Source organism: Cricetulus griseus, chromosome 7, assembly GCF_003668045.3.
Source record: "Cricetulus griseus strain 17A/GY chromosome 7, alternate assembly CriGri-PICRH-1.0, whole genome shotgun sequence".
NCBI classification, from domain to species: Eukaryota; Metazoa; Chordata; class Mammalia; order Rodentia; family Cricetidae; genus Cricetulus; species Cricetulus griseus.
In genome coordinates, this window is record NC_048600.1 from 109,963,824 (window position 1) to 109,983,154 (window position 19,331).

A 19,331-nucleotide genomic window follows, 5' to 3' on the forward strand; every position below is an offset into this window, starting at 1 on the left:
CAGCCAAGTGGTGGCACACTTGGGAGGCAGAGGCAGGCTGATCTCTGTGAGTTCGAGGCCAGCCTGGTCTATAGAGTTCCAGGACAGGCTCCAAAGCTACACAGAGAAACCCTGTCTCGAAAAAACAAAATTATTTTCTGTTTGAGTGTTCTTTCTGTATGTATGGCATTATGCCAAAAGACGGCATCAGATCCCATAGCTGGCTGTGAGCCACCATGTGGTTGCTGGGAATTGAACTCAGGACTTCTGGAAGAGCAGCTAGTACTCAATGCTGTAAACTGAGTAGCCATCTCCCCACCCCACCCCCCTTCATTTTTAAAGACATGATCTCATAAGAGTTTACTAGGTAGCTGAAAATGTTCTTGAACTCTTGATCCTCCTCCCTCCACCTCCCAAGTACTGGGTTTACAGGTCTTATGGCACCAGCTTTTTCATGAATGTTGAGGAATCAATCAGGTTCTCATGCTTGTGGGGCAAGCACTTTACTAAAAGCCATTTCCCCAATCACTTGATTTGTGTGGAGGTCAGAGAACAACTTGAAGGAGTGGGTAGCTCCTCCCACCATGTGGGTCCCAAGGATCAAGCTCATCATCAGGCTTAACACCCTTACCCACTGAGCAGCCATCTTGACAATCCTTTTGTTTTGGGGGTTTGTTATGGAAAAGGTCTATGTAGCAACAGCTGTCCTGGAACTCACATACAGACCAGGTCTGTGAGTATTGACTGGGTTTAAAGGTGTGTGCCACCACACTGGGCTTTGCTGTTTTGTTTTGTTTTTTTAAAGACAGGCTCTCCATATGTAGCTTTGTCTAGTTTGGAACTTACCTTATAACTCTAGCTGGCCTTGAACTAACTAATGGCAATCCTGCCTCAGCCTGCTGAATACTACAAGCAAGAGCCATCATCTAAATATAATCTTAGATTCTGCAGCTTAGTTAGTACTATTTAAAGGTTTTGTTGTTTTGAGATGGGGTTTTATGTAGCAGGGGACAATGAAATACTAATCTTACTGCTATACCTCCAGTACTGGGGCTTCTCTCATGTTTGACTCCACCAAATGAGCTACATCTCCAGTTTCCTCTGCTCATTTTAATGTTAACCTTTGACAATCTGGTGTTTGCCTGTGTGCCTAGTACATTTTTTAAAAAAAAAAATTTATGTGCATTTCTGTGAGGGTGTCCGGTCCCCTGAAACTGGAGTCACAGACAGCTGTGAGCTGCCATGTGGTGCTGGGAATTGAACCTGGGTCCTCTGGAAGAGCAGTCAGTGCTCTTGGCCTCTAAGGCATCTCTCCAGCCCCATGCCTAGCACATCTTAACAGTCCCTCGTGACACTAAGTCTGCACTAGAAAGCATTCATGAAAGAGGAAGGTACTGCAAAATAATTTGCAGCTACAATTCTGAAATACACACCTAGCTTTTTCCTCCATGTATATGCCCTAGAACTCAAAATTTCTGCCTCTGCCTCCCAAGGGCTAGGATTACTGTCACCACATCCTGCTTTCCTCCAGAATTGAAATAACAAGCCAACCAAGATACTTTATAAGAAATGTATCAAGTGGTTTCAGTTATGTGAGCACAATGAATATTGCTTAAACCAGTGGTTGTCAGCCTCCCTAATGCCGCATCCCTTTAATTCAGTTCCTCATGCTGTGCTGACCCCCAACCATAAAACTGTTTCCATTGCTACTTCATAACTGTAATTTTGCTGTTATGAATCGTAATGTAAATGTTTTCCAATGGTCTTGGAACCCTGTGAAAGGGTTATCTGAGAAACCCAAAAAGGTCGCCACCCAGATGTTGAGAACTAGTTAGACCACCCTATATGGTATAGCCAGGTACACACCTAGGCTGCAGAGTACTTGCAGCTCATCCTTCACAAATGCAGTCATTATGTGGGATATGGCTGCAAGTCACCACTCGGACCAGCCTTCTGCAATAACTATTAGGTAGAATCCTTCTAGTGTTCTGGCATATTACTCAGTAAATCTGATAGGTGCTTAAGATGCCAAGATGTAGCTTGCCGTCTCTTAGATGAGCATATCTACTATACCACTGGAATGTTCCCCAAGGTACTACTACCTCCTTACCAGTTGTTTTTAGGTTCATCTCCTTTGGTAAGTATGGCCCTGTCAATTCCCTGCTACATGGTGAAATAAAACCTTCCTGCTGAGATGAAAAGCAGTTAGCCTCTCTCCACAGGGACAAGCAGAGCAACCCCCAAGGCCCATTTGCTTTGTTAGGCAGAAAAGCAAAGCCAAAATATTAAGTTTAGACATATGCTGGTATTTTTTATTCCTGTTTTCAATACTTGAAATCAAATTCAGGACCTTATGTGTGCTAAGTACTCTGCCAGTGAGCTACATCTCAGCCCTGTGGGTTTCGTTTGTATTAAAAAGTCTGGGTTTGCATTGTCTTCTTTTGGTATATGGTAGTTTATAATGGTACCAAAGCCATTGCTTCCCAAAATCATTTTGAGACAGAGTCTATGAAGTAGCCCAGGCTGGCCTCAACCCAGAGATCCTCCTGCTGCTGCCTCTGCTGAAATTAAATGTGTGCACGGCCATGCCAAGAATGTTAAGATTTACTTTTAATTTATGTTGTGTGTGCGAACCATGTTTGAAAGTGCCTACAGAGGCCAGATTCCTTGGGAGCTAGAATTGGTGGTTGAGTGTTACATCACATGGATGTTAGGAGCCAAACTCAGGTCCTCTGAGTGCTCCTATTGAGCCCTCTCTCCAGGGACCCCAAAATAATTTTATTTACTTTTTTTTTTTGTCATTCTGGTTGTCAACTTGTGGCTGTCCTGGAACTCACACCTCTGCCTCCCAAGTGCTGTGATTAAAGCTGTACATCAACTTGCCTGGCCCCAAATGATTTTTAAATTGTAATTTGACTTTAATCAAGCCTGCCTTATTTGTTTGCATAGTCTAAGGTCAAGCTGGACCACTTTGAGGCATGGCACTGCCACAGTAGCCCATGTTTCAATTACTAGTTACTACTTAGCCCATATCTGAGGATTGAAAGGGATGGCCAGTGGTTTCAAGCTTATTTTAAAACAAAAACAAAAGTTGGTAACTCAGTTGGTAAAGTACTTGCCTACTATGTACAAAGCACTAGATTTAATCCTAAGCACTACATAAACCAGGTCAGGAGACAGGAGGATCGTTAAGTTCAAGGTCACTCTTGGCTACCTACAAAGTTTGAGGCTAGCCTAGACTACATGAAAAACAGTCCTGGGATGGGGGTGCAGAAATGAATAAACTGTGTTAAAAGTGCTTGCTTGCTCTTCTAGAACACCTGAGTTCAATTCCCAGCACCCACTTGGGTACCTTCAAACTGCCTTTGACTCCAGGGCATCTGGCCCCCTCTTCTGTCTTCCATGGGCATCTGTACTCACACGAGAGCACGCACACACACAGCATATGTACGCATGTGTGTATAAGTAATCATTAATATAGAAAAAAAATCAGTTAAAAAAAAAAAGGCATGGTGGCATACCCCAATAATCTCAGTACTCAGGAGGCTCTGTCAGGATAGCCATGAGTTTGAAGCCAGCCTGGGCTATGTAAATGCCTATCTAAAATAAATAAATAGAATTTTATTTAATAAAACAATTTTTCTAAGCCAGACATGGTGGTACACACCTTTCTTAATCCCAATACTCAGGAGGCAGAGGCAATCAAAGCTCTGAATCCAAGGCCATCCTGGTCCACATAGTTGAGTTCCATGTCAGCCAAACTATATAGTAAGACCATGTCTCAAAAAAACAGATTAATAAAAACACCTTTTTAGCAAGCTCTGTGTTATCATTCTGGAGACCACTTTCTTTTTAACTAGTGAAGGCAGACAGGACCTTTCAAAAGCAGCTCTAGAAAGCTAGACCTAAACTCCTCCTTTCACACGGACCCAGGGGGGTCCCTAAATGTTCGTGTGCAACTGCCAAAATTAAAAACCAGAAGCAAGGTATCAACATGTGAGGAAGAAAAAGGGTTAAAGGTGCTGGCTCATCATCATGTATCAATAAAATGGCCAAAGTCAGTTTGTGGGGACTCCTCTTAACCACATGGATCAATGACTGGAAAAGCAGATTTAACCCCTCCTGACACAAAGGCATAACAATTGTGCTACGCAATTCCCATGCCCGGTCAGGAGTGGTGACACATACCTGGGAGACTGAAGCAGGAGGAATGCCGTGGGCTGGAGGCCATCCTGGGAAAGACCTGTGGCTGCAGAGAAAGCTCAGCGGTTAAGAGCACTTGCTGTTAGCTGGGTGGTGGTGCACACTTTTAATCCCAGAACTCAGGAGGCAGAGGCATTTTGATCTCTGTCACAGGACACGGCACTACAGAGAAACCCTGTCTTAAAAAAAAAAAAAAAAAAAGGCACTTCTTGCTGCTCTTTCATAGGATCTGGGTTCCATCCACATGGCAGCTCACAACCTTTCCAAGGGAACCAATGCCTGCTCTGGCCTTTGTGGACACCAGGCACACATGGTACACAGACATCCATGCAGACAAGACATCCACATAACATAAAAATTAAAAATAATGTTGAATGCTTCCATGCCTGGCTATGAAAGTGGGTTCTAGAGAGGCAGCCACCAAACTAGTAACTCTATGTAGGTTCTAACAAGGTCTCACTATGTAATCCAGGCGGATCTCTGTTGAGTTTGAGGCCAGCCTGGTCTACAGAGTGAATTCCAGGACAGCCAGAGTTGTTACACAGAGCAACCTTGTCTTGAAAAGGAAAAAAAAAAAAAAAAAAAAGAGTAGGACATGGGGAAATCTTTTGGAAGGAAGTTTAGGGACTGACTGATGAACCAAGACAAAGCAAGCTTTCCCCGTACCCACCCAAGGGCCCACTGCAAAGGTGGGCTGCTCAAACTAAGGCCCTGTCTTCTGTCTGCTGCCACCTCTCCCTACTGTCTTAGGTGAATGGGTTAATGCTAACAATGCTAACAGCCCTCTTTTTTTGGGGGGGGGAGGAGAGGGTGTTCCAAAACAGGGTTTCTCTGTGTAGCCCTGGTTGTCCTGGAACTCACTCTGTAGACCAGGCTGGCATCGAATTCAAAAGATCCACCTGCCTCTGCCTCCTGAGTTGTGGGATTAAAGGTGTACGGCAACCACCACCACCCAACTGATTTCTCAAATTTTCAAATCATGACTCCAGTCCAGTGCTCTGTGCCTCTCCAGCATGTAAAGCTACTAGGGAATTAACAGCACTGTCAAGCTTTAAAATGTAGCAAGTGGACAACAGGTAAGAGCTACCTGATACCACCTCCATCTTTTATCTCTTCAAGGAATATAACAACAAAAACAAAACTGCAAATTCCTTCCTTTGAGAAGGCCCAGGAAGACGTCCACAGTACCTGCATGGGAGTTCAATGCAATGTTCTTTTTGTCTTTAAGTTTCCCTCTGTCAACCTCTACACCTTCCCATGGGAACTCTACCTTAATGACACCATAGCCAATCTTCTCCTAGCAGGCCTGTTTCCTGGACTTTCATCTGAATTCAAAAGGGGGAGGAAGGGGAGAACAACTGAACTTAAGCTGAATCATCCATTTTATTTGATTTTATTTTGTCATGTGCTCACAGCATTTCTCTTTCTCTCCTCTCCCTGGCAGGTCACAGAGATAAATTAAAAATAAAATCTACAAGGAAAATAATTTATAAAAAGCACTCCCAGGCTCACACTTTCTATCCCTACTGCTCAGTTAGAAAAGCCCTCCCTGACCAGGGAGGACAATCAGTGCTTCCCCCTGACTCACCCCTGCTAGTTGGGGGCAGACAGTACTCCAGAGCTGACCAGGATTGGGGGCAGCAGTGGCAAAGTTACCAAAAAAAAAAAAAAAAAAAAAAAAAAAAAAAAAAAAAAAAAGACACTGTGGTCCTGGAACCATCTGGCTACCTTGGTGCTGTCCTTCACTGCCTCCCCAGGCTGTCTTTGAGGAGCCCAGGCTAAACAGGCTGTGAAGCAGCTGCCTGAAGCTGAAAGTCTAGGGGAGGGTCATCTCCGGCCCCTTTCATGCACTTCTCATTTTCCTAGAAAGAAACCCAAAAAAACAAGACCTCGGGACAGAGGAGAAAAATCCCAAGTGTTTACACAGTTACACGGAGTCTTTATGGCAAAGAGAACATTTAGCAGCTTTGAATATGGGGCATCTCCTTTTTACTCAACACAAGCATCCTAGGCCCTATAAGTGAAATAGGGCACACGCCCTAAAAAAAATCAAAGCGCAAGAAATTCTAAAAGGACTAGGTTTTGTTGCTGGGGTTTATAGGTTTTTGTTTTCCCCCAGTGACAAGCCCAGATGTTTGTAGGCAGAGGGGCCTGAGGGAAGATTCACTTCCCAATGTTGTGCTGAACAGTGCCTGGAGGTCACTGAGCTGGCTTCTCCCTCCATACCTTCACCTTGCTTCTGTTTAGCCCCTGCAGAGGAAGCTGTAGGCCAAGTTCCGGTACTGCCAGAATAGCACCCCACTCCAGAGAGCTATAGGCAGCTAGTGAGGGTGGGTACCACAAAGAGAGGAGAGTGGGAAGAGTACAGCATTTCCATGCAGGCTCTCATGAGGACAGTGGGAAGGAACCTCAGCTCCAGGGTAGCTAGGGAGGGAGGTGGCTGTGGTAGGGCAGTGAGTGACATGCTTGATGTTGGGGCTGCTGCAACACAGGCCTCATTATCACTTTCTATACCCTCTGCCCTCCTCTAGCCTGAAAACAAGTCAGTGTTGGGTCCCCCCTACAGCTTCCTGTTTCAGTAACTAAAACATTATAGGTGCCATCCAAGAGCTTCTTCCCCCCACTTCAGGGATGACAGAGTTCAAGAAACAGTTAAAAAAAGCCCTTCAATGGCCCCACCATGTCTGTGTTTCTGTACTAGTAATTTTACTTAGGCTCAATGGAGTCACTTACATTCACTGCCTGGAATGCTGGCCAAAGCCCTTAACAGTCCCCCTGATTTTTCTGACTGCTTTGCTTTTAGGGGATTTCCTTTTCTCCTTCCAGAAATGAGACTTTCCACTACTTTCTCTGTCTCCCAAGTCCTCCTTTACCCTTTGTCAGCCTTCACTCCACACAGCCCCTCTCTTCCAGCATGCCAACACCACCCTTCCCTCAGGAGAAAGAAGGGAATGGGCTGGGGACCCCAATTACTAAATAGTCTGGTCATTTCCACCCACTCCCAGTGGGGAAGCTAAGCCAGACAGCGCCTGCGCCCGCCTCTTCTGTGCACTGACCCGCAGTCGTCCCATCTGAGAAGATATATTGGATAAGAAGGCATTTAAGTCCCCAATGTTAGGTCCAGGCCCAGCCCTTCTCCAGTTTCGGTCTTAGTGAGCGTCCACCCCCTGCCTCCCCAGGCTCACTTCCTCCGGTCCTTTGGCTTTCTCTCCTGTCGCCGGGCCTGCTGGTCAGCCATGGTGCGAGGAATGAGGAGGACGCTGCCATCCCCGGCATACTGAAGTGCATACTGACTGGGTGAGTAGGGCCTCCCGTTCTCATCCCGAAGCCGCCCAAACACCTCCTGGTATAAACTCTGGACCTTCTGCTTCATCTGCCGCAGTGACCGCAGGAACTCTACCTTTTCTCGGAGCAATCGGGCCTTGTCTCGTTGCAAGTCCTCCACATCACGTTCTAGGTTCAGGATGGTGTCCAGCTTGCGCTTTCGGCAGTTCTGTGCAGCCATCTTGTTCTTGCCCCGGCGCCGGATGTCCCGGATGAGGCTCAGCTGAGCCTCGCTCAGCTGGTATTTGGACAGCAGCTCATTGAACTCCTCTACAGGCAGGTTGATGATTTTGTCATTGGTGAATGGAATCTTCATGGCTCGGGCTCTGTGCTCATCTCGGCTCATCTGCTTGTCCAAGAAGTCAGCCTGCTTTTCCTTGCTACCTTTCTTGAGGGTGCTGGGTGGTGGTAGATCAGCAGAGTCAAGGGCACTGGGTGCCATATTGTATGTGTGATTGTGGCCCACATGCTCTAAGTAGGGAAGGCAAGAGAGCTGAGAAGGATCCTGGTAGCTCATGCGGCAGAACTTGGAGTATTCCGGCTGGTAGCCCACTGCACCCTCAGCCTCTTCTAGATCTAGGGTCTCAGAGTCAGAGCTGTAACCAACAGCACCTTCCTCAGAAAAGGAAGAAGAGGCAGAGGAGGAAGCAGAAGAGGAAGAGGAGGAAGAGGAAGAAGAGCTGCCTTCAGAGCTGCTCAGGGAGGAAGGGCTATGGCTGGAATCCAAGGAGAGGCCTGAGTCAGAGTCAAACTCCTCCTCGAGCTGGGAGGCCTGCACCGGGTTGAAGCCCTCCTCAATGGCCAGGTCCATCAGGCTGATTTCATCCAACATAGCTTCATCTAACAGGCCCCCCAGGGGGTCAGGCAGCTCAGGACCTGATGTATCATTGGCTGTGCCATTGAGCTGGGACGGGAAGAAAAGCCCTGCTAGGTTGGTAGAGCCAAAGGTAGAGTTGAGGCTGGTAGAGTTGCTGGGGACAAGTGGAAGCAGTGTGGAGCTGCTGGCCACAGGGATGCTCTCCACCTCAGGGCTGAAGAGGGAGAAGTCCTGGCTGCAGCCCCCTAGGGATGCCTGATGCAGGCTGACATTCTGATTGATAGGAGTGTTGGGCGCAAGGCTGTAGTTGGTGCTAAGAGGGTCTCCAGGAGGGGCACTGTACAGAATTTCACTTGCTGATGTATTCACTTCCATAGCCTGGAAGGGAGTGAGAATTGTACCAGCATTCAAAAGGAGCAGACTCACACCCTGCAGGCTCCTGACTGAAGCACAGCTCCCTGGGCAAAGAGAGCAAGAAACTGGACAGCAAAGCCCTTAGCTTACACCAGTAGGTTTGGCACAGGGGCTTCCTAACTATGGGCTTTACCCTAATGCAGGACTGACCAGCCCTTGATCATGTGTGGCTAGATTCCCATATTTTGGAGTGAAATGGAGTACACACACTGAACATAGTCAAACTTAGGTAAGAAAACCTGCTGCAAAGCTTGCTGTGACCACAAGTAGATTACCAGACACTTCTGATGTTCCACTGCCTGTATTTAACAACCGAGGGCTAAAGAGAGCTCAGTGGTAGAGCACGTACCTAGCAGGTACCCTGGGCTCCATCCCCAGCATTGCAAAAAAAGAAAACAAAGGGCTAAGTAGATGGTGGGCAGGCCAAAGGGAGACACCAATGGCTATAAAGCACTATGTGAGAATGTCAGCCACCTAACAGAAGGTGCAACTCCAAAACAGGTCATGCTTGGAAGGCTCCAAACTGAATTGTAACTCAATCCCACCCAGTCCCAGTGAACACCTGGAGTCATCCCTCAAGTGTCCCTACTTTCCTAATGACTAGCCAGAGAAAAATGGTATCTGCCAGGGACCACATGACTGCACGCTGGGACACCCTACACAGAACCCTGTAGGCTATGCTTTTCTGACAATCCTACCTGCATTTCCATGATGGACATGAGATCTTGCCACTGCTGTTCCAAATCAAATGGTGACTCTGTCCCCGTCAGAAGAGGAGATAGAAGACTGTTCTGAAGGGTGGGGGACTCACTCTCACTAGGCACTGCTTCTGTGATGCTGGAAACGTCTGCTGGGAACTAAGGCAGAGCATAGGCTTAAGCATGGGGAGACCACCTTTTGCTTTCTTACTAGTGACTACCATCTAGCTCCCTGTCTTTTTTTCTGAATTCACCCCAGAAGCTAGGCTAAGACCAGAATCAAGAGCTGGCCCTGCAGTTAAGGGGTGTAACGAGTTGTGCAGGTTGTGCTATTTGCTCAGTGGGCTCTCTGGTCCTGCTCACCTCAGTATTCTCTCCAAAGGGACAGGTAACCTCCAGCAGCCTAAGACACTTTTCCAAAGACAGGGCTGTCTGATACTCCCCACCAGGCACCTGTGGCAATAGCAACTCTAAGTCTGACTGGCCTGGGTCCTGTCTATATAGGACCGATATCTCTTCCCAAGAACCGCTGTAGAGGCCAGCACTCAGGAGGCAGAGATAGGCAGATCTCTGTGAGTTCAAGGCCAGCCTGGTCTACAGAGCTAGTTCCAGGACAAGCTCCAAAGAACTACTGTAGGTCTGCAGTGTCCTAGACATTCTGAATGGTGGAGCTGGGCCCCAAACTCCCAGGGACAACAGAAGGGATGACAGAAGTGTCCTAAGATGCTAGATACTTTACCTAAAATGTCTACTGCTGAGACCTGGCGCTTCTGAGTCCATTGTTCCTCCCTCCCCACTCCTGTAACCCAGCCACTGTGCCAAAATACAATCAGGTCCACCGCAAAAACACAACTCTCTACCAGAGCAAGTTTTCTGGAAGAGCTCCAGCCTGATGAGTCTTGGAGTGGGGGAGGGGGCAGAGACCAGTGTTGGAGGTGGCAATACCTGTGCAGGGAAGCTCTCCCCAGTCTCTCCATCTACTAGCAGGTCTCGGGCCAGAGCTTCCGCACCCTCTCCTGCCCAGGTGTCCTCTCGTTCTCCTCCATCTTGCAGTTCCTTATCCACATCCTGCTCCTTCTGGCGATGACTGTAGTCAAAAACTTCACGCCCAGCCCCCAGATCAATATCCTGTCGCCAAAGGATGTCAATCAGATCTATATCCTGAAAGACAGATCAAAATGACTTTAGCTTTCAAGTAGCCCCCGATCCAGGGGGAGAGCTCCCTGTCCTACCCCCTCAGAAGCCCCACCTAGGGACACTCCAGTTAGTCCTGGGTGGAGCTCTACCCAGGCCTGTGTCTGTCAGCCTTTCTCCCTTGTTTCCTCTGACCAGTAAGGCACCATTCACCCATTCCCAGGCAATCTTCAACCAAAAAAAGAGCCACTAGTAAAAACTACTAACATCTAATGTCACACAGGTCTTCAGGGTTAGGATGTTGGCCAGAGTCACACTCAGGCTAAAGGGCAGGACTGCATCACCTCTAATAAGGAAGAGGAAGCAAGAGACCCCTCTCATTTTAGGAGCAGGAGACCCTGAAAACAGACTGTCTGACCATGGCAAGCAAGGGCAAACTGCCCTGTGGAATTGCTTAGCAGTGACCAGGCTTGCATCAGCCTGTGGTGCCACTGCATTTGCATAAAGGGGTGGGGTGGCCTGGAGAGGAAAATCCCTGCATTTCCAACCACCTGATGCAACCAATGACAACGACAGGCTGTCTCCAGCCCTTCCTACAGCCATTCCCCCTTCACTGGCTGGCAGCTGGAGTAAGCTTGAACATCCACAACTATTAAAGGCCCAGTCTCACCTCAAGATCTGTCCCTGACAGAATTCAACTGATCCCAGCAAGCTGCCTCAATCCCAAGGGAACCTCACACAGTCAGATGATCCCCAGTACACACTCCACCCCAGCTGAGGCCAATCTCACTGTATCCCCTTACACCAATGTTACCTCCATCCCTCCCTCCCATACCACACCCCAGGACTCACCAGCTCCCCATCAGTCAACCCACTCAAGGACATAACTCTGATCATTGCTGAGCTCTGACTGCAACCTTGGACATTAAAATGTCTCCTTCCACTTTGTTCTGTGGCTCCTGCACCAATTGTCACCCCCACTGACATCAGCACAGAACCCCAATAGAGTCATCTGGACTTCTTATATATACCCCTCCCTTTAGAAGTCTTCCCAACAAGCCTGAAGAGACCCGTAAGTGTTGCCTTCTATTCAGAGACTTAAAAACACACTCTTTGCACTGAAAAGTGTCTTTAGACAAGATCCACCTCCCTACCCAAGCAGGGACGGTACTCTTCCTACCACCACCTACTCCGTCCTAAGACCCCCTAGGAGCTCCCGCATGCACCTCTCCCTTGAGTCTCCCACCATACACCAACCTGAACAGAAGCCCTGGACCCAGGAGTAGAGGGGGGCTGGGCCACCCGGTGACCAGCCAGCCAAGAGTAAAGGGGCCTGTCTTTGGCATGGCCCCCACCACTGTGAGAGCTGCGGTCCAGGCGGGTCATGGTCTGCGAGAGGAGCCCCAGGGCAGCCAGTGCCGGTAAGCCGGACAGGGGGCTGCAAGGAGCTCGTGGCTTGCAGGAAGCACACCAGGCTGGAAGGGTGGCCCCTTGGTAGCTCCGAGGGGCCCGAGGAAGGTGCCCCGCCCGTGCTGCTGCCTGGGCAGCCCAGCCCAGCCCCCGTCCTCCATCCTGGAGCAGCCCCCTCCCACCTCACAACCCCAGTTCCACTCAGGCGCCCAGCAGCCCCCACCCTGAGCTCACCGCAGAGGCTGCAGTGAGTCGGGACTCCCACCCCATGCTCCGTGCTCACGGTGCAGAGGAAAGCGAGCTACCTCCTGGGCATGTCCTCCCGCTCCTCCCTCTCCCCCTCCCCACGCCCCCCAAACTTGTTACCTAGGCTGCCGCAAGGAGCCAATCCCCTCCCCCTCCCACCCCGCAGGTCACTGCTGAGGCTGCAGAGAGCCAATCCCCTCCCCCAGGTCAGCAGCTGGGGCTGCGGAAAGAGCCAATCCCCTCCCACTGTCGTTACCTAGGCTGCGCCGGGAGCCAATCTCCTCCCACAAGTCTCCGCTGGAGATGCGGAAGGAGCCAATCCCCTCCCACCGCCTGTTACCTAGCTGCAGAAGGGAACCAATCTCTGCACCAGGGCAGCTGGAGAAGCTGCCGCAAGGAACCGGCCCATCCCTGGGCCGCCTCCGTCTCCTTGAGGAGATGCACCCAGGGGCGGGCAGCCCCACCCAGCCCAGTCAATCAGCTGGGGTGGTGCAGTGAGAGAGAGTCCTGGGGGGAAGGGGTGCCACTCTCCTCCCTCCCTCCTGTCGCATCTTGCTCTTCCAGCCCACTCCGGTGACTGGGCAGACACTCCTCCAGAAGCTTCACTGAAAAACTAAATTCTTTGCTGGGAAGTGGAAGGAGTTTCCCATTCCTCAAGAAGGCTGTGGCCACTCCTCAAGGCTAGGGGATAAGCCAGGCTGGGCAGGAACCCAGAACACCCAAGCCAAAAAAAAAAAAAAAAAAAAAAAAAAAAGTCCAGGAGCTTTGTCACCCTAAAACAGGCCAGACTGGAGGAAATGACATGCAGCATGTCAGTACAGGCCAGGTCTAGTCCCTAACAGTCCCTAACAAAAGGTGGGAGACACAGGATTCTGAAGCCTAGTCTTAGAGAAACAGGTGCTGGCCCCAAATACGCCAGTAAGCCCCTTTCATTTTAGCCTTTTCAAAGAACAATTTGTGGTGGGGGTGGCTGGTGTCCCATCCTGACTAGTAACTCTCCTAGCAGGGAGGGGTAAAAGCTGGCAGAATTGGAACTTGAAATCATACTTTTGCCTCCTGGATTGTCTCCTCACTACTCCCCCAGAGGCTAAGGTCAGGCCAGAGAGACAGTATGTCCTCCCTTGGTTACAGCCTGCTTCTGGCCCAGGAAGAGCTGTAAACAGGCCACCCCTTGCTCTGGGCACGGTGCCAACCTGGAGGGGAATCCTATCCCTGACAAGGACCTAAGCTATGGCTGCCCATCGAACAGGCCTGGCAGCAGGGAGTACTACCACCCCAGGGGTAATACCAGCTCCAGCAGTGCCTGTCACATGCTCTGGACCTGGGTATTTTTATCCCTGAGTTACTGAGGAAATGTTGTTCTAGGCACATCATAATCCTCCCTTCCCTCCTCCCTAGCCTGGGTTCCCTCAAGCATGACCCACCCAACTTCCCAAAGGGAGTGGTAAAAGCCCGGGGGTCAAGGAAAACCAACCTTTCTTATGGTCAAGAAACAGGAGCAAATAGCTACCAAGTTCCACCCCATTTTGCCAACACACCCAGTTACATCCAAAACATTCTATATCCCTGAAAAACTCCCTGAAGGGCAGTATCAGTACTAAGCCCCATAGAGTGCACAGAGGAAGACCTGTCCCATGCCACATGGGGCAGGAACAGGGTTTCTTCAGGTCACTGGACTTCAAAAGCCCATTTGAAGAAAGACAGGATAAGGAGAAGCAGGAAGAAAAAAAAAAAAAAAAAAGGACGCTCCAAGTGACACTGCAAGAACCTAAGACTACGCCAAACACAAAACATGCTTGTAATACCAGTATAGGAGAGGCAGAGGTAGAGGTAGGAGAAGGTCACAAATTCAAGGCTACCCTGGTCTACACAGCAAGATCCAAGCCAACCAGACCATCTCAAAATATAAATCTAAGAGAAAAGGCCCTGATAGGCAAAAAAAAAAAAGGCTGCTGACCTTCACAACCAGACAATTCCAGCCTTTGTCACACAGATCCAGTAAGAGCTAGCTGAACTGAGTGGCTTTCCCAATCTCAATCACTATGGAGTCTGAGGCTGCCCTGTGCTGCTTTAAGACAGTCAGCAGCATCCCTGGCCTTGCCTATCAGGTGCCAGTAGCATCCCTCCCACAGCTGTACTGTGACCAAAAAAATTTAAAAAATAATAATAAATCACCCCTAAATGAGGACCTTAGTCTCTGTCAGTCAGTAATAAGACAACTGAAATAATGAATAGGTTTAATGAAGAGAGACAAAATGTTGTCTGAGATGATGGGCAGGAGTCAAGCTCTGCAGCCAGCCAACCTTCCCCACGAATTAGCCCAGTGCCATAGAGCAGTGGGTCTCTTTTGAGCTCCTAGGGCTTGTGGCAATTCAAAGCTGTTTTAGTACCCAGGTCAGACAGGGGCCACAGTAGTCATTTGCATCATTGATGGGAAGGAACTGCACCCTTTTCTACCCAGAAGTTGTCACCTCTAATAGCTCAGAACAAGCTGACCTGAGAAGAGTACAGTTCTCTTCTAGCTTCCAGCCTTTTCTGTTCTACTCCCTGCAGCAGAGAATGGGAGCCTTGGCCTCTCCTGGCCAAGAATAACTATCCAAGTCTACCTCTTGGCTCAAGCCCAGGAGAGTTAAAGGGAGTTGACAACAACAGGCCTAAAAGCAATGGAGAACTTTAGGGTACAGCATCAGGTTTTAATGTGTTTGTGGTAACAAGACAAGAGAGGCGCCAGACAGTAAGTGTCTTCAAAACAATAAATACTCCATCAAAGCCCAAAAGGTAGCCCTCCCCGACCTAAAGCCTCCAGCAGTCATATTGAAATCTAAGCACTAAAAACCCTGGTATGGTCTAGGAACCACCCTGCCCTGATAGTACACTCAGAGGTGGGTCAATGGTTCAAAACATGGACATGCTCCCAGCCCTGAAATCAGACAATTAAGCCCAATCCTATCCAAGCAGAGCCAACAGTCCAAACCCCTGACCCTAATCTATTTGGTTCCTTAAAGAACTCGGAGTGGAGCTAACAAGCCCTCAGAACCAACCCACTCCTGCCAACACCCAGGCCCACCCACCACCACAGCACCACTAACCTCTTTGGTTAAGTCTCCACCGGCAGGAGGGGCCACAGCCCCCAAATCCTCCAAATCTTCACTGAATCCCTGCTCCGTTTCACTTTCTCTCACCCCGTTGTCTGGGCCTGTCACGTCTTGGAGGCCACTGGAACTCTCAAGGGCAAGGCCTGAGTTGGGCTGGCTGCCAGAGACAGACCCCTCTGGGTCCCGGTGAACCAGCCAAGCATTTACCTCAGTGGTAGGCACCTGGAACCTATCCAGGGCCCTCACCTGACTGAGGAGTCGCCGGGCAGTGAAGTAATTGTCCAGGTCTATGCTCTTGGGGTGGATACCATAGCCATCCAAGGTATTCCTCAGGTTGTGGAACTGGGTCTGAGTATAGGCAGAGCTGGGCCCCAGGATGATCTCCCGGAGTGGAGGGAGCTGTGAGGTCAGGTAAGTATCCACGTCCACCCGAACCCCAATCAGACTCAGCAGGATGGTGAACTGGAGCAGTCCTTCCGTTAAGTATTTCTTCAGAGAAAGCATTGCTGAAGGACCAGAATGTTTATGCTTTTTGTTTTTAAATCTTCCACAAGACAAGTCAAGGCCACTGCTCTGCCACTCCAGCCAGCAGGTTACCCTCCTCAGTTCGAGACCCTGTAACCCACCCTGGCACAAAACAGGGGCTGATCTCCCCGATTGGCCCCAGAGGAAAGCACACCCTGTGGAGCAAAAGCCACACTCCAGACCACATTCACTTTTCCCTTCTTGACACCTCACCTCTGAAAGTTCAGCTGTTACTAACCCAGTCCAGGCCCTCAAGGCCCTCTCAACTTACTGTCTCCACAGTCCACATACGGTCACTTCCTCACTCACATTAGCTGTCCTCTACGGAGATCCCACTGCAGGCTGTTCGCAGGGACAGCTGATAGTTTCTTTCTTTCTTTCGTTCCTTCTCCTTGCTAGGGTTTATTTCCTTTGGCTGGAGCTACAGGTCTTTGTCTTGGGTCAGAGTGTCCCTCCTCCTCTGCACTTACCAGGGGGGTTTCCAGAGAAACCTGAAATGGGAATCACAAGAGCAACAAGATAAGATTCCATACCCTTTACATCATGATCAGGGTAAGAACCTTCAGGGAGGAGGTAGGAAACAAATTAAAAGGCTACTTTTACAAGAAAAAACAGAACCAAACCTGTTGTACCAACTACAAAAAGAAGGAAACACAGTTACCAAATACTGCATTTGTTATATTTTTTTAAAAAAGTAGTTTTCAAAGAAGCAGACACTGAACATGACATTCAAAATACCTTACACTTTGTCTAATTTACCAACACTGCTAATAGAACACATTACCCGGTTTCTAATTTTAGCACAAGAAGCCCATTTCCTATCTAAAAAAAAAAAAAAAAAAAAAAAAAAAAAAAAAAAGTTGGTTTCCCATGTCATTGTCCCTTCCAACTCAAAAGAGTGAGACGTGTGAAAAGTAGATGGGCCCTCATTTCACACATAGAAAGATACTTTTTTGTTTTTCCAACTTTGAAATCTAATCTCCCTTTCCTGTCATTTTTACGTTAAAAAAATAAAAATAAAAAAAGAAAGCTGAAACATGATGATTAGGAGTATAAGACCAACCTAGACAAAATAATGAGACCATTTCAATAGAAAAAAATTAAAGGGCAAGGATACAGACCATTGGTGCCTAATTAAGAGGCCCTGTTGCAATCTCTAGTAAGGCAAAATGAAAGAAAGGAGGGGAAAGGTACAGGAGAGCAGTGGAGGAGGGTGGGCCCTGCTCCACTGGAAATCTGAATTCACAGGTTTTATCTTTATTCGCATGACCTTCTGAGCCAAAGCAGAAGGATATAGCTAAGTTCTCAATCTAAGTTGCCAAGTGGGGAGAAGGTAAATTTGCCTTTCCGTTTCTGGTTTCTACTTTTGAGCTTTCATTAGTCCGATAAACCAACTCCTGGGTTGAAACCCACTATCAACTTCACTCTAAAGGTGAAATGGGACCTACACGTACGAGGCACACACACCCACGGAATACCCTCATTCGGTTGAGTAAACATTTCTGCTTTTGATCCTCGCCCGCCCTCGCGCAATTTACTACTAAAACTTCCCAAGTGCCAATTAAGTTTGAGAGAGCGGACAAAGTTCTTCAAAGCCAAGAAGGCCAGAGAGCACCCGGGCGCGAGTCCGGTCCCACCCTGCTCCATACCCGAGTCTGCTGGGGACCAGGCTGCCATGCCCACGGTCGACGCCCCGGCTTCTAGCTTTCTGGGACACCAAGCCACAAGTGCTACTTCCCTGGCCCTGACCCACCCTTAAATGCGAGCCTCACCCCGCCCTCCGTGCCCGAGGCCCCACCCCACTCTCCAGTCCGGCCTCACCACGCCCTCCCATGCCCTCGGCCCTTCGCGGTCCAGCCCACCCAGGAACAAGCTTTGTTTGCACCCCGCTTTCCCCTCCGGCCAAGTCCAGAGCCCGAGTCGGACTAGGACCCCGCCTGGCCTCGCGCGTCCTGCCTCCCGCCCCTCAACCCCATCTCGCCGCCCCTCATCCCACAAGCTTCGACCCTGTTGCGCCGCGGCTCTCTCGTCAGGGAAGGGAATGTGTCAGGTACCCACTGCTGAGGTCGCAGTCCACCGCTGTCGCCACAGCAGGCCCTCAGCCCGAGTCCCGGCCTCGCCGCCGCCGCCGTCGCCACCGCCGCCGCCGCCACCTCCGGCCGGCCTGGAGCGCCCAGCCTCGGCTTCCCTCCCCGCCCCCTCCTTCCACTGCACTCGAAAGCCCGCCCTCCACGGCCACGCCAGAAACAGTTGCTCCAATCAGCTAGCCGAAGCCGAAACCGTCACCGGATGTCGCTTTGATTGACGGCAAAGAGAACCCAATAGCCAAGTGTTGTCTCCGCCTCCTCAGCCCCTTTTCCCGAGACTGACGTGGAGAGCAGACCAATGAGTGTGCAGGCCCGCCCCGCGGTGTGAACCCACCAATGAGTGGGGCGAAGGCCCTAGTGTCCGGCATTCCGAACCTCTCCGCTGCGCTTCGAAGGTGGACGGTGTTATAAGTTAGGTGCTTCTGGTGCATTGTTTGTCTAGGAATAAGGTCTTTCCAGGCAGAGAGAGGAGTATTGCCGCCGGAGCCCGGAATTCCGTCCTTGAGGGTTCCCACGGTGACTTGCAAAAGTCCAGTGAGACCTAAGGAAGCCGAGGCGGGAGAACGGAGCATGTGGTTCTCCTGGTGGCGACGCTCGTGTAGCCATCTTGGGTACTGGCAACGGAAACCGGTCGTGTCCCCCCCCACCCACACACACACCTTTGCCCTAGGGACTGGTGTAGTAACCTGGGTCGGACAGGAAAGGTGGTATCTTGTAGCCCAGGCAACAGTCAAATGGCGGAAACTGCCGGGCAGACAGATTGTTAAGGCGGTAGTGGGATGTTGGTAGTGTGAGAGATGGAACATAGTAACCATTTTTGTCATCAAAAGAATGCCCGAGAAGCCCCTCCCCCTCCTCTAACCACTCGTAAACAGCTTAGTTTTTGCTTTTCAGGAACGCTCCTTGGTTGCCGGAGTACTCCAATCCCATACACCAATACAACCAAGCCATTTTTTTTTTTTTGTGACTCTCAAATTTGGTATGCTCTCGACGTTTGTTAGATTCCAAATTGCAAAGCCTGTGAGAGATTCTTGTTCAGTAGCCATGGGGTAGGGCCTGATAGCATGCCCTCTTGAGTAATTCTAATGCAGCAGGTCGAAGACCACATTTAGGAAATCATTGAATTGGAATTTGTACTGTGTTCCCAGCTGTGGGACAGAGGTGAGGTGCCAACAGAGTTCTTGTCTCCTTTTAAGGGGCCATGATCTAGTTGACAGTTCATTGTTTATTGTCCTTGTGTAATTAAGGACAAGGCCAGCAGATAACACATCAGATCGATTCCTGCTGCGCGAATATTTGGAGAGATTCACAGAGTGTTAAGCACTTTAACTGGTATAAATACGCACCAGCATCTTCCCTTCTGATCCTTGCAAGTTACTAAACTACTATATACCTTTTT

General features: G+C 49.4%; 1 protein-coding gene across 8 annotated transcripts; it reads right to left on the reverse strand.

The window, feature by feature from the left end:
• Positions 1-5,228: 5,228 nt before the first annotated feature.
• On the reverse strand, positions 5,229-18,056 carry Nfe2l1 (nuclear factor, erythroid 2 like 1). Of its 8 annotated transcripts, XM_035448304.1 has the most exons (6): positions 17,904-18,055; positions 16,155-16,336; positions 15,315-15,826; positions 10,381-10,596; positions 9,436-9,594; positions 5,229-8,701 (listed from the first exon to the last, which is right to left on the reverse strand). In XM_035448304.1, the coding sequence occupies exons 3-6, from the start codon at positions 15,822-15,824 to the stop codon at positions 7,364-7,366; spliced, it is 2,223 nt and encodes a 740-aa protein (XP_035304195.1). In that variant the 5' UTR covers positions 15,825-15,826; positions 16,155-16,336; positions 17,904-18,055; the 3' UTR covers positions 5,229-7,363. The 8 variants fall into 8 exon arrangements, with proteins under 8 accessions (XP_035304195.1, XP_027280003.1, XP_027280004.1 ...); XM_027424202.2 differs by having other exon boundaries at positions 15,315-16,336; XM_027424203.2 differs by having other exon boundaries at positions 15,315-16,336; positions 17,900-18,042.
• Positions 18,057-19,331: the final 1,275 nt, after the last annotated feature.

Coding starts and splice junctions, on each gene's coding strand:
- Nfe2l1 (XM_035448304.1), bottom strand. CDS start 15,824: ATGCTTTCTCTGAAGAAATACTTAACGGAAGGACTGCTCCAGTTCACC. Junction 9,595..10,380: donor GGGAGAGCTTCCCTGCACAG/GTATTGCCACCT, acceptor GCTCTGCCTTAG/TTCCCAGCAGACGTTTCCAG. Junction 8,702..9,435: donor TGTCCATCATGGAAATGCAG/GTAGGATTGTCA, acceptor ACTCCCTTCCAG/GCTATGGAAGTGAATACATC.